Raw genomic sequence first — 15,403 nt, 5'->3', positions numbered from 1 at the left:
CCCGGAGATTTGTGCCTGCACTCGGAGTGCAAACACAGGAGGCATCTGCAGGCAGCTGTGTGCGTGCGTGTGTGTGTGTGTGTGTGTGTGTGTGTGTGTGTGCGCGTTAGCGTGTGGGGGGGATTGTGCTGCTGCTCAGGACAGGGCGGTGGGGGTGTGGGGCTGGGTGGTGGTGTTGGGTGGTGTCGAAGAGAGAGAGAGAGAGAGAGAGGGGAGGAGGGGTGGACTTGCAGAGAGAACACAATCAGCCCTCTGTTTTCATAAGACTTGTGGTATGTGAGAGCAGAAACAAATGTGTTTAATTTAGGCCCTTTTTTTTCCCCCTCCTGCTTGCCTTCTATGCTACACCCACTTATGCCCACCTCAGTTTTTCTGATGTTCTGCCTTCAAGATGTCTCATTGCCTCTTCTTCTACTGTCAGCTACTTTTAGGAAGTTTAAAAAAAAAAAAAGGTCCAGGAAAAGCTTGGAAAAAAATCCTACACAATCAGCGATTGTGTCCTGTCAGAAAAAAAAGACACTTTTAGCAGACGCACTAAAGTTTACTCTTTGAGGGCGGAGGTAAATATTTATCTGGAAAATGAAGAGAAAATATATTTTTTGTGTCTATGCAGAGGGTTTAGAGTGATTACCATGCTGTGGTATTTGCCTGCTTTAGTGTGAGGGGTTCATGCTGGACGTATTATTGCCTCCTAAAAGTCTTGGCAGGAAACACTGCATTATATTGGTAACCCATGCTGTCTCCAGTCAATTTGTGTTTGGTCATAAATGAAAAATTCAGCTCTCACTTGTGTGTCATCTGCGTAGTCCTGGACGTGCAAACACCTACACTTTAACACACACATTTGATTTCTATGTCGAGCTTTACAGTAAACATCCAGCCCACGCTGCTAACCACCTCGTGTTCTGGAGTTAATTATACAGACGTTTACGGCTGTGTGCTTCAATGAAACAAGGCTACTCCCCAAACAATAAAAAGTTGTGTTCCTGGACAAACAATGCCACAGGACATAGGAAAGGACCCTTTCCCTGACATTTGAGTGAAGTCCGTCCTGACATCAGATCACACTGACATTAAGCAGAGTCCTCTGTCACAATTGAAAGCAGATTTCCCAGGTACGGGAAACCACATAACTGACTTCACATAATTGACTTGAATGGCTTTGCACCCTCCTCTCTGTCTTTATGAGATGGCCTTGCTCTCACCAGATGCGTAATTATTTTCTTGTGTGTCTAATTATACAGTGAGTTTTATATGACCTGCTGGTGTGCTGTGTAACAGAATTACTCACTTACTCCTAACTTCAGCCTTCGACCGAGGAACTTTTCCTTTAACTGCATCGCATAAAGTGGCAGAAAGTCAGCGAGACAGAAAAAAAACAATGACTGCTTCATTCACACTCCACTGCCACACTTTAAGCTCTGGGTACAGGAAGCAGTAACTCAGGATCATGTCATGCAAAAGGAAGAAAAAAAAAAAGCCTGATTCAAATAATTGCTTGAGCTGCAAAAATGCAAACTCCTGCTGAAGAGGCAGCTCTGTGAGTGGGACAGAATGTTAAAGAAGCTTTTTTTAGGGGGGGGGGGGGGTCTGTGTTGACCTTGTGTTTTATTAATGCTGGGTTATTACTGAAACAGCAGTGACTTTATTCCCAAATAACAAATAACCTCAGTTTGATGGCTAAGTTAGCCTTGTTTGGAATATGCATGAGGAAGTTATGTGACCCCATTCCTCGTTCATGTTTTTTTGTCAATTTGAAAAACTTTGAACAACACAGACATACTCCTGCAATGCTAATCATTTATTTTTATTTTACTTTGGGTTGTACTAACATCTAGAAAATACAATAATTTCACTAAATGGAACCAATAAAATTAAGTATTGATCATATAGACATGGTTGGATCTGCAGAATGAGTGTCGACCATCTTGGAAATCTTGGATAAACCTTGGTGGTATGTTGTTAGGACCTCCCCTGAGCTGCCTCCCCTCTTCACTCTCCTCTCTCCCCTCTTTGCACTAATAGTTCTTTTGTGTACAAGAGCATGTTAAGAGGCCAATGAGCCTGGCCTTAATAGGCCACGTTGCCATAGAAACCACAGCACTCTGGATGTCTGACCTTTGACCCAGTTTTTTTACTGGCTGTGAATAAGAGTGCGGGACGACCAAGCAGGTCACAATAGAAGCCCGGCAAACCGAGGGAGTGCCCCTGTCATAGTCACTTAACTTCATTCCTCTATGGGCTAATGGACACTTCAAATGTGCTCGCCATTAGCAGGGTGCTATCTCTACCACAGGACCAACAGGCTTCTCAGGCTTAATATAATGTAAACCAAGAGACATTGCATTATTGGAAAGAGTTGAAAGAGGGAAAACGGAAGTTCTTCAAGTTTGTGCAGTGGCCCGATGATTTCTGTAGAGCGTCTTAATGCAGATCAAACAAATGTATTTCTTACCACAGTCATGAACCCTGTTTTTATTCAGTCTGTCTGGATAAAAACAATATTTGGATTGTGTCTTTCTCTCTGTAACCTCCTCTAAGATAGCTTTAATTAATAACTTCCTCCCTGACTAATCTACTTACTTCATAGTGGACCGGATAATAGGACATGGTCCCCATTCAGAAAAATTTGCAGTGGCCCAATAGTGCATTGTGGCTCTGACCGGCTGAGCCGCTTGTCGTTTCCCCATCAATTACACACTAATTAGCACAATGACTGCAGAGGTTTGCTTAAGAATTGTCAATGTAATTGCTTCTAATGTTGGCAAACAATGAGCCTTAATGCAAACTCTGAGACAAGGCGGGTACTGCTTATCACATCGTCTTTGTCCCAGAGGCTTTAATTGTGTTTCATGCAAAGATCAGGTTTAGGTGTCAATGGCCCCGCATGAGCAGGTGATATCAGCAGAGCAAACCAGGGAGGGGCGGTTGTGCAGGGGGTCTGACAGGGCTATTGTCTGAGGCTGCTGTTCATATGGGCAGGGGACGGTAATTAACACCTCAGCCAAACAGCAAGCTGTGCGGCCCATTTGTTTTCTGTTGGGGGGTAAAAGAAAACAATTGGGAGGGGTTCTCTACACAGTGGGTGATTGACATTATCTGCTGGAGCAATCCATGGAGGCATTCCTGCTGCTTCACTATTCACCACAAGTTTGGCAATGCCATTACAAACGGCTTGTCTGAGCCGCCACTTCATACACGGTCGCTCTTTTGTTTACTGCTGGACTTTGTCTGGCTGCACTACTTGACTTAAATAAGAAATGTTTTTGATTGTGAAAGTTCAACATATCTGCATATGAGTTCATCATTTTCATATTTAAGTTTTGGACATTTTATTTATTTCCGCAAAAATCTCTTTAATTTTAACTCGAACTAAACTTTTAGTTTGAATGACACGTTTTACAACTTCTCACTGCGGCCCTGAAAGCGACAGATAGTTGATGGCAAACTTTTTTTCTCCCTCCTTGGCAGAGTGTCTGACTTAGTTTGACAGCAAATGTCCAGACATCTGTCTCTTCTCCGTGCTCTGATGTTGGTCTGCAGTATGGCACCACACACTTCAGAGATGACAAAGACTCTTGGCTGAGTTCTCCCGTGCTCTCTGAGAGCAATGTAACAATTAGAACCCAGCTCTGGCAGGCCACATGCCCCAGAGCATATGTTCGATACTCTGTGTTCAAAAAACCAAAGGGCTCCAGTGTAGCTTTTTTGGAAAATTTCAGTGGCATCACTGCCACCTTTGTCGCATCTGGGTCCCGTAAAAGTAGCACAATCTACTGAAGTCTATTCTGAGTGTTGGAGGCAGCAGGGAGGGCTGGAAGACAATTAGAGAGGGACGGAAATGGATCAGCTAAACTTCTCTCTGGTTTCCTTCAGTACTCTGTCCGAGTGTATTTACCAGAGCCCCCAGCTCCCAGGCTGAAGCAGACATTGCAACAGGCCTCACCATATGTCTGTATTTGTTTCCAATAAAATAAGGGCATGTGTAAAGCATTACTAAATATCTTGCAGCTAAATTGATATTAGACCATCTCCACTTCAATCTTCTAAAAACCTTTAATATTACTTAAGCTATTTCATAAAATCTTCAAATTTAAGTGCTGGCTCTCATTCAAACATTTTCTTTACACTTCCCTTGTATTTTTTTTTACCGTAACACTGAGAAAGTTTCAGCATGCCTCGCCTTTTGTTTCCTGAAACACCTCACAGACTAGAACACCCTCTCTCTCTCTCTCTCTCCCTCTCCCTCTCTCTCTCTTTCTCTCTCTATTTCTCGCTCTCGTGTTAGCGAGCGGTGTGCTGCTCGCGCCTAATGTGACAGTGAGCGGCTGGCATTACCTGGCTGTATGTTGCAGGAACGTGTGTGAACAGTTTTTCCACAGGGCACACCGGCAATTAAAAAGAAAAGTAGACGCTCAGAAAAAAGCGCCTTGGGGCATGTTCCTCCGTCCTGGCAGAAGCTGTCAAAAAAAGGACAGATCGGATGGGAGAGCCGGGGTGGGCACAGCCGGGGCAAGACCAAACGCTCACAATAGCGCTTGTTTCATTTGTGGAAGGACTCATGATTGACATAGATTAGACAGAGAAAACTGCATTGTTTTGGATTTTCTCTCCGGAGAGCAGCATTCATTAGGCGCCCTGCACACAGCAGAGGAAAGTTTCAATAGGGAGCTAGCAGCCTCTAAAAGCAACTGCCTCCTGACAGTTGTATGGACTCGGGCCCATTAGTTGGAACCTGCGATTCAGCCCTGAGCAGTATAGTGAAAATGAAGAGGGCTGATGTCAACTCCAAGAATTCCCCCTCTTTTCGAAAGGGAAAAAGGGTCCCCTTCCCCCTGCCTCGGCGCTCTGTTGGACCCCAGCTGTCAGGAAACAATACCCTCTGCCTGCTCCGACAAACTCATTCCTGAAAATGTTTTTTTTCCCTCCTTCCCTTCTCCCTTTCCCCCCGCCTGCTATAATGTCTTTTCCATTTTTAACCCAAAGCCATCCAAGCTTCCTTCCTCCTTACAAACCCAGAGTGATGAATGAAGTTTTAAAAATCACAACCTGAATGCATGACTCCTCCAGTTTGCTTGTTTGTCATCATTTATCCTGCAGCAACTTTTGAAAAGTAGACACAGCTTTGCATATGTTCTTTGACGGTGTTTCTCAGTCATTTTTTAAAACGTGTCAGGGACTATTTCTTTTCTTTTCTCTTTTTCCATTCATCAGATGTTTGCTCTGGGTGGACGTCAGACTGTTTGTACACAGGAATTCATGAGGGCAATGCTATGTAAATAAAAACCTCAGTATACATGGTAGAATGATAACAGAGGATGCATGCTAAGATTTTGCAACAGCCTCTTACAGACTGAATTCATAACCCATAACACACTTCCGTACCCAAAAGGCATCTTAAATAAAGAACTATACAACATGGGGCTGGATGAGCGTCACATAACCTATGGTATGAAACCTTTTTTTAATTAATTTCAAACTGCACCAGGGAGAAATATCCACATGCATGACAAGCTGCAGTGTCCGGTATTTAAACTGATTCATAAACCAGATGGTCGAGCCGTGCTTTCCGAGCTCTGGCTTCATGCTATCTCCATTGCTTGAGGACAAAAAAAAAAAAAAAACATGCTCGATGTATTAAGCAGTAAATCATGACAAAAAAAATCCTGCAGTACACAGCTCTAACATGGCACAGCAGAAGTAGGAATATGTTGGAAATCTTTGCACACTGTGAGAATAAAAGAGGCTAAACAAACATTTGCACAACCCTTTCCGATAAGTTTAATACCTATGTGGAGAAATAGTATATGTAAAAGTAGGAGGGGACTATTTTTCTGGTCAAAAGGCCAAACCAATTGAGACAGACTGACAGGCGTTAGCGTTGAGTTTGCTGCTCTAGTACATGCAGCTTCCTTCCAGCTGTCTCTTCCCACCCGCTCGACGATGGGCGCCCACAGCTGGCCTCTTGTTTTTCCTTGACAAACGGCAATTTCACAGTCGTCCACCAGTCCGATGTGTTCACATCGCTCTGCCTGCTCTTCCCTGTGCCAAAACTCACTGTCTGACTCCAGCGGTAATGTGGCTCTCGTACAGGTGTCTACTGCAGATCTCTGAGGGCTTGACAACGTTCATACGACTGTTACACAGTGCAGGGAAAGTTTCAATTCTCAGTGCAACGTTAACTTACGAAACTAGAGAATTAGAAAAAAAGAGTCTGTCTGTTTTCTATTCTGCGTATCATGCATTCCTTCCAACGCAATTAGGTAAACCGTTGTTGATACTTTTGTACGGGTTTTTAACTTCACATAAACCATAAATAAACACTGTTTTCTCTACAATTGCAAATGGCACAATTTGACATCTACAGTGAAACTTAAATTAGAAAGTTATATGAACACACTTATGTGCACTTAAAATCAGCAAAGAGATAAGTTGTATGGTTTGTCAACAATCAAACATCGCCAACGTTGACACAAGCCATCACTTCTTTACACTCGCTTTGAGTCTGAATGTTATGAATGTTTTTTTTTTTCAGCTTTTATCTAATAATTCTTTATTTTCCTCTCACAGTACCTGCAGATGAAATGGCCTCTTCTGGATGTCCCTGGATCTGCAGGATTGAAAGACTCCCGTTCTCCAACACCAGGACATTTAGTAAGTAGATACTGCTGCCATCCAATCCAAAAAAAAGTACATTTATCACAAGATCAAGCTTAAAAAAACTGTAGTTACATCTGCAAAGCAAAGTTAGGCTCACAATTTTGTGGCAGGACTGATTCACGTTTCTTCTTTTTTTTTTAATCAGCACTTCAGGTTTTGTTGCCTGTATGAAGTTGAATCCATTTAATTTAGTGAACATGGAAGAAGGATTAAAAAAAAACAAAAAACGTTATAGCATAGTCACTTCTTGAATGCGAATACCAACAGTGTCCTAGGCTCCCCTTTCTTATTTTATAGCACTTATTGGATGTTTCCTCCTGGCTGTTTCATACTGGACATTCATCGAATTATCAAACAAATCATGTAAACTTACTGGGGGAATCCGTTTACTGGAAACTGTATAAATGCATTAATCAAATGATCAGCATAATGCGGTTATTCACTATAATGAGATCATCGTGCTCATGTAAATATTCTGGTTCCCATCCGTCCATGTGCATCTTTTTACCCACAGACAAGCCCTGCAGCACCCACAGGCTGAACTGCTGATCAGCATGTCTGTCTTTAGCACTATAAGTCAGTCTCTATCATAAATCTCTCAAGTTTGAACCTCCTGGTCGCTCCTGAACTTTCCCACACAGGTGTGAAGTAGTCATCAGGGTGTCTCACTCCAGTTAGACAATGCGGGGCCTCAGCAGACCTGTTTGGTTTGAGGGGTTTTTTTTTCGCTGAGGGATGTGTGTGTTCGGGATTGAAAACATTAGATAACACAAAGCCCAGAGAGTTAATCTAACATCTCACCTGTTTGATCGTATCAGGGCGCTTTCTGGTCCAGGAAGCCTGCATGTTTAGCCGATAAAAAAACACTGTCACTACACTTCAGTTAAAAAGAGCTGTTGTGTCTCAGCTGCTTGACCTTACATATCCTGGCTAGACGTGCTTTCTGAGTTTGTGGTTGATTCGCTGGATCACATAATCGCAGTGATCCACATGACAACGTCTTCATTGAGTGCAGTCAAAGGGAACTTGTTGTTAAGGAGAGCGAGTTTGCTCATGGGAATCCAGGACTGACTTAAGGCTCAATAGAACCAATTAAAGATATTTTATTAGAATAAATGCTGACCTGCTGCTGACCCTGCTGATACAAAGCAGCTACTGTTGCACACAACTCGTTCTAAGTAATACAGAAAAAGTGTTACACTAAAGATCTGTGAGGCAGAATTGAGAGAAAAGGTCAAAACAATGAGTGAAATATTAACAGCTGGATTTAAAGGAAATGAAAGCACGTCGACTGAGGTTTCTTCTTTCTGTTTGTTCCTTTATTGGTTGCCTGAATGCACTTTAAATGCTTTATATTAGCTCATAAGAACTGATAAGAAAACCTTTTAAATAGTTGTTAGCACAGCGGAAAGCCTTTCATCTGGATTTTAAATTATGATCAATCATGTGAATGGCTCTATCGAAGACAAGCAAAGGCCAAACACCTCAAATGAAAAACACTATGGTTACTTTGGTTTTGGTTAAAGTTACTTTTTCATCACTGAAGGTTCATCGAGAGTGTAACAGCTTTCAGTATGTTCACTAAAGGAGGAAGTTGCAAAGCTTGATCTGCTGACCTGTGGTAGAGGGTCATTTGATGTGTACTGGGAAGCTTTAATAGCAGGCATGGTGAACTCTGGTGCACAGAGGATAGAGAGCGAAACACCCCGCTGTGGCCTTACCCCCCACTCTGGGCCAGGAGCCCACATGCCCCTCTGCTGTGCTGTTGCTGACAGGGAGCCAGGCTGATTATGTGCTCATTACTTCAGCCGAGGAGGAGAGAGAGAGATAGAGAGAGAGATAGAGAGAGAGAGAGAGACGAGTGGGAGGGGAGCAGCAGGCTGGCTCCCCAGGCCTGCAGGCTCCCCAGGTCCCCACACTGCACTAATGAGAGCAGGGGGAGCGGATGGGCACACACGGGGGGCCAAGGATTACTGCCCAGGGCCAAGAGGAGCCACAGAGAGAGAGACCAGAGGACTGGAGACACCAGCAGGGACTCCTGCTGCAGACCCCTGCTCCTGCAGTCATTCTGCACGCATATGTTAAATCTGACAGTGTTGTTTTGTTTTTCTGATGGTCTGGCACAGTTTGGAATATGTGTCAGGTCCTGCTTGTAGCCGCATGTGTCTTATATGTTACATGCACGTCAACTGTCCTTAATGTTATTGAATTCATGATGGACTATTTATTCAAAGACCTACAAAGCAAACACACCTCTGCAGATTAATAACCATCCGTGAACACGCTGCCACTTAAAACGGTGTTATGTAATTTAGCATCTCACATTCCTACATGTCGCTGCAGAGATGACGTAATAAGTCCAGTTGTTTTAGCAACAAGCTAAGAGCATGTAAAATAAAAATCATAGAAAGTCCAGGGAAAGAGCATGGTGTCACAGCGCAGATTGGGTCCATAAGGCCTGTATGCTAATCACAGCCCACTCTGGCCTGAGATCCTCAATTATTCAACACACAGGTTTGTTTAACATTCAGTAGGTACTGCTTTTTGCTAGTATGGGTTGTGGTGTGGTGGTGGGAGGACTGGGAAGATGCTTCCTGTGAACGCACCACACCCAGCCATATACACACACATATACACACACACACACAGAACACACACATGTCCACCCCTGTATAAGCTTCAGTGTTCAGAGGTCTGCCTCTTCATGAATTATACATCAAAGAGGCTGCAGGGCCAGGTGATGCAGTACAGGAACCTGTCAGAACATCAGGAGTGACTGAGCTGGACCAGAGAGGAGAGGAGAGGAGATAAAGAAGGGAAGGAACCAAACAGAGGAGACAAAGATAAGAGTTAAGTTAAGGTGAAGAAATTTAAGGAGAGGAATGGAAAGGTAAGGAAGGGAAAGATAAGACAAAAACCAAATGAAAGAAAATAAAATAAAATAAAAGAATAGAGAGGAAATCGATGGCAAAACGGGAAAAGTAATAAGGAGATGGAGACGTTGAGGTAAAATGGAACAAGCAGGAAAAATGAGAAATAAAGAAAGAATTTGAAGTGAAATCTGTGAAGCTGCTGTTTTTTTTAAGCCTCTCGTGCTCATGCTCATCTTCAACGACACGACGACGCAAACCCATCAACACTCCTTCACATCTTTCTTTGAACACATGAATTTGTAATTTCTCCCTCAACCCTATGTGATTGTAATGTCATTATTTTACACTGCCCAGTATAGTTAGTCCGGATTACACCAAGCTGCGACTCTATAATGAGGTCGAACTGAGCGAAGTGTCCGTCCGTCACTTACTGATCAGATCATGGCTCAAATATGTGCTGATGTTCCCTCACAGGGGCCCAAGAATCGCTCTCTTTGTTTCAGCATTGTGTTTATGTCAGGGCTAATCACGGCTCTGAGAGACCTGGTCTTGTCAGCCTGTCATAAGTCACTTACTCACCAGGCTGTTTAAGTGAATTCAAGTGTTCAGGTCTGGAGCAGCATTCCTGACATACCTTTTTGTCCTCCTGCTTGTGCAATCTTCAACTCTCAGAGCTATTTGCCAGTTTAAGTAGAGATATTAATCAAACAAAAGGTGAGATATTAATTGAAAATGTGCTTTTTTTAATATATTTCTCTCAGTGCGAAACGTGCTTGCTCTCGGCCCATATTTTGTCGACAGACCTTTGACTGGGAGTCCAGTGAGATTTTCTCGTTTTGCATTCGGCAGTGAACAACCAGGATCCATCATGAAATCAAAGGCTTTGAGAGGACTGAACTGAATACTGATCTTAGGTCTGCAGTCCTGCTGGGCCTCTGCAGGAAAGAGATCCTCTTCAGAAATGGTATATGGTACAAGAGCTTTGATACCGTACAAACTCTCAAACGGACACATTTAGGATCAAGAAACTTGCGATTCTATAAAAGATACCAGATGATAACGTTATTTATTTGTGGCAATATTCATTTATTTATCAGCACACCAGATTCCAGTGAGACACGACTAGACTTGTGTCTACAAATTCAGATTTTTGCTTATTTACTTATTGACCCTCCGGGACACCAGCTCTGGTAATATGACACCGCTTTCTGCTTTGTATTATTTGAAGCTAGAGTATTACAACCGTTGATATTTTCAGGCGCGATGAGCAGACGTGAAGCTCATATTGTCTGTGATGAATGGCATACTTTTTGGAGCCGTTGATTTTAAAGACATACGACACGGTCAGTTCCCCTCTCTCTCACGTCCGCTTCCTGTTGGCGTTGACAAACAAGGCTTGGATTTCTCAGCATGCCAGGCATTCTTTTCAGCCTGTCTTTCCTGGAGTTTTGAAAGGCCTCTGAGCCTCCCACCCAGAATCACCGAGCATAAAGACACACAAAGCTGCGGGGTTATTCAGTTTGTTCTAAGCTCTCTTCCCCATCGGCTGTTTGCCTAGTAATTCAATTCAGATGTGCAGGATCCAAAAACATGTTTGCTTGAATGAAATCCACCCCTCCACCCACATTGACCAAGGACTGTGCTTTTCTTAGCACTGTTCCAAGTTGGACAGCCAGACGAGGTGCTGCCACCTCGGCCTTTTTACTCTCAAACCCTCTTTAGAGACAGACATCTTTTCTCTGCACCCTTTCCTGTATTTTTACCCTTTAAACCTCCTCTTGCTATGTCTAATCTGTCTAAAACCTGCTCTGGGTGTTTTCACATGCTAGCTGAGAATTATGCATGGCTGCAGACATGTTTGCAACAAGCCTGTCTATGTTGAGAGCATCATTTCTGTATGTGGATGAAGATAGCATCTGGTTCCAGGTTGCCCCTTATCTGTCCTATCACGTAGATGTTGTTTATATTTAAAACACGGCTCATGTTCCTTGTGGTTTCCTTATTACACTCATGAAACCAGACGTATGAAGCTGTCATGGGCCTCAGGAATACAACCCCCACACATGAGGCGGGGTGAAAGAAGGCATTGATACATGAATGTTTAGTTTCAAGTCATGATTTTACAAAACCACATGTTATATTTCAGAGGTCTGGAGAACTTTTTAGAATTTTGATTTGTTTTATAATGATAAAATGTTGTCATTAAAAAGAGGAATTTTAGCCATCTTTATTCCTAACGGACACATTCTGGCAGATTGAAAAACGATCAGGACAGTTTTGCACATGTGCAACCTGCAAACTCAATTTTTCTCCATAGTCGGGTGCCATAGTCATAACTCATGCCTTCAAACTTAGAAATATGTTTAGAGCGCAGGACTGGTGTATTCCAGGATATGAATAATTAATAGAGATCATTTTAAATTCTCACTGAAGTGCTTCCCAAAATGTGTTGGCATCCAGGTCTAGAGGTCTCAAGCAGCCCTCACAATATAGGGAAAACTCAGGCATATTGTACACCAAGTCAAACAACAAAGCACAACTCAAATATATATGACATAAGGGAACTGGGATTTCAAACCGGGCAAGTCAACACTATTTCTGCCATGAAGCGCTATCAAAGCCCTCTTCTGTGCTGAATTGTGTTCTCTGCGCATCTTCACACACTTTGACCTCGTATGCTCCGAGTCTGGATAAACCAAGAGAGCAAAGTGATCTTTATATAGCCATGTTTTACACTGGTAAATATTTTCCTCACTCCATCTGGCATTAGCAGAATCAAAGCGTGCTTTAAACCAGGGAGAAACCAATTTGCAAAAGATTTAAAAAGGAGGAAAAGGTTGGACTCCATTTTTTTTAAGTGGCAGGAAAAGAAGGTAAGATTTGGAACAATTCTGAGCAGCATGAAGCAGGAGAGTGTACAGAAGTCTCAATACAAACCTTGTTCCCGAGCAGACCACATTGGAGAGAGACGAGGGTTGAGGAGGGGGTTGGGTAGGGATATTGAAGAAAGGTTAGCCTAGAGGAACAAGACTCCTTTCTCCCCCACCCCCCCATCCCTTGACCCTCCTATGTGACAAGTCGAGCCAACAAGTGCTCCATTCAGCGCTGCAGCCAGGGGAAATGACTGTGAGACTGTGTGAGGCCTAGTGAAAGTAGAGAGGTGGTTATTATTATTATTGTCTTTACTATCCTCGTCATAGACACAATCAATCTGAAACTATAAAGAATGTCAAGTGTTTTTAGTGACTTATAACGTGCCAGTTTGAGCCACCTCTGGGTGTCAGACAGAGTGGGAGATGATGTCTCCTCTTGTTTATGTCTGCTCAGTTTACCGTAGTGTGATTTTGTTTGTTTGTGGCTCGCTGGTGTGACTTTTGGACTCGGTGGCACTGTTGTTTTTCTTGTTGGATTGAACAAACAGTTCTCTCCTCTGCTAAATGGCCGTAATGGTCTTGGCATGTGTCTGCACAGCCTTTTTTAGTGTTGCTTGGTGCTGGTCCAGATTGCATCACAGGGCCGGTCACAGGCACAGACTGTGATGTTTACCGTGGAGGGCATTCACTCATGATGGCCTGTTTACTGCCCTGCATTTCTCCTCCACAATGACCCACATATATCTTGTGCACAGATACATACTTTGATTGATTACTCTGTTTGGATAGTTGTAAGATATTGCTTGCTCATTGGTCTCTTCCTGCTCATTAATTTCCATTCTTCTCTTCCTTTTTTATTCACCAATAGTCCAATAAAGTCCCTGTGGTGCAGCACGCCCATCACGTGCACCCGCTGACACCCCTCATCACATACAGCAATGAACACTTCTCCCCCGGCACGCCACCATCACACCTCTCCCCAGAGATCCTCGACCCAAAGACAGGTAAGAATTAGGAGGTAGACTTTGATTTCTTTTAACAAAAGTTATGAATGCAAAAAAAAAAAAAGGTCAAATGGTGGTTTTATCTTTAGGCTGTCTAAATTCACGTACAAGTACTTCATTCAGGTAATTCAGCCACTTATCATCATGTTAGAAAAAATATAAAAAGGTAAAGTCACTTCTGAGTTTCACAGGATAAGAAAAAAATGGGGACAAAAATGTTTTCCTCTTTACCCCTTGTAATGTGGCTACTATTGAAATCACCGAAATGAATTCACCACAGCTGCTAAACTAGTTTTGAAATATACACTCATAGTATAGGATTTAAGTATAGCTTTAAGATAATAGTGAAGACAACAGCACTTCTTCACTTCACTTTTTCTTTCCTTGTCTTCTTAGTAGAAATACTTTAAAAGCCGGTTTCCTTTGTCTGTGGCCCCCGCAGGTATCCCTCGGACACCTCACCCATCGGAGCTCTCTCCATATTATCCCCTGTCTCCTGGTGCTGTCGGCTCAATCGCACACCCTCTTGGCTGGCTCATGCCACAGTAAGTTAATCTAATTCACAGTTGTCAATTTAACTTTGATTTTGTTGGAATTAGAAAAACTTGCAACTTCACCTACAAGTAAATAACTTATGTCGTCCAATTAGAGTTGTCGTTTAAGTGATTGACCTCAGGTTACTGCTTGTTAGGGTCTAGATTTTTATAAATCTCAACTAGAGAGAAAAATGTGAAAAGGCAAGATTTTTTCTTTTTATTCTATCAAACTACATGTGTATCGTAAAGGCATGATTTACAAGGAAGCATTTATTAACCTTCAGGGTTTTGTTTTATCTCAGATGTACATTTTAACAACACTGTCACAGCACTAGCTGGGAATTTGAGTTGATGATATAGAGGATCAGTGCTTGAAGATTTGCTGCCAGCTGTGTTTGATTCACCTCATACAGCAGCTTTCACTCACTCTGTCCCCCCCCCGTCTCTCAGGCAGGGTCAGCACATGTACTCCATCCCTCCAGGGGGATTCCGTCACCCCTATCCAGCGCTAGCGATGAATGCATCCATGTCCAGGTGAGTGGTGGATTATGTTCAGTAACACCCTGACTCTCCCAAAGGGTGACACACAATATCTGCTTATTTATGTCATGCTGTAATTCCAATACAGCTCTTTTCTTGCCTTTTTTAAACACTGGGTATTTAAGTAAACAGCTTGTATGCAACTTTAAACTTCTGTTTCTGTCATTGAAAGCGTTTGAGGCATTATTTGTAAGAACAAAAAAAATGTATGCTGTATATATTTTACATTTCTGTCAAACATGATCTGTTATCTGTTATTATCAGCTGTGTCTACGTCTACAATTGTAAAGTACAGCTTCTAAATAGAGAGAGCAAACTATTGGCATTCAGCACTTTGCTCCTGTCTTTTCTCCCCAAGCTAAACTTTTTGTGGTCAGGCTGATGATCTTAGCCACACACACACACAGACACACACGCACACACACACTCTCTCTCTCTCACACACACACACACACACACACACACACATAGATAATGCAGAGATGAAAGGGCCGAGAATCGATAAGGCCAAATCAAAGCAAAGCTCAACTGAACCTACACGTCCCATCAGACTTAACTCTCTCACTCTCTATTCAAATAGAAAAGATTTGTAGCGAGCCTTCCGCTGTTGGCATGAGAGGAAATATTCAGAAGGTTCTGTGTGATCAATAGCAGGTGTAGCTCCATTCTGGGATGGACTCTACAACCGTATGAACAAGCCTGATCATAGCCCCCCTTTTCTATTGAACCATTCAGTGCACCCAGTTAAGCGCATACTGAATATGACATCAATCGGAATATTGTCATGGCTAACACCAGGCAGTATAACTTCTTCTGGATGCTAGTGGCCTAGCAGTTAGGTAGCACTCCATGTACAAAGGCTATATTTCTTCAGGCTGGAGGTCTTCAACCTGGGTTCAAGTCCAAACTATGGCTAC

General features: G+C 42.8%; 1 protein-coding gene across 5 annotated transcripts in view; it reads left to right on the top strand.

The window, feature by feature from the left end:
* The window catches only part of tcf7l1b (transcription factor 7 like 1b), a 33,322-nt gene that overhangs the window by 13,950 nt on the left and 3,969 nt on the right, over positions 1-15,403 (top strand). For all 5 annotated transcript variants that reach the window (XM_079338547.1, XM_079338549.1, XM_079338550.1 and 2 more), the window contains exons 4-7: positions 6,571-6,654; positions 13,275-13,410; positions 13,853-13,955; positions 14,397-14,480. In XM_079338547.1, the coding sequence (XP_079194673.1) occupies positions 6,571-6,654; positions 13,275-13,410; positions 13,853-13,955; positions 14,397-14,480 (407 nt within the window). The remainder of the gene's footprint in view (positions 1-6,570; positions 6,655-13,274; positions 13,411-13,852; positions 13,956-14,396; positions 14,481-15,403) is intronic.

This window comes from Symphodus melops (assembly GCF_947650265.1).
Source record: "Symphodus melops genome assembly, chromosome: 1".
Taxonomy (NCBI): Eukaryota; Metazoa; Chordata; class Actinopteri; order Labriformes; family Labridae; genus Symphodus; species Symphodus melops.
Note: the sequence above shows the minus strand (reverse complement) of the source record. Positions and strands in the feature narration are given on the sequence as shown.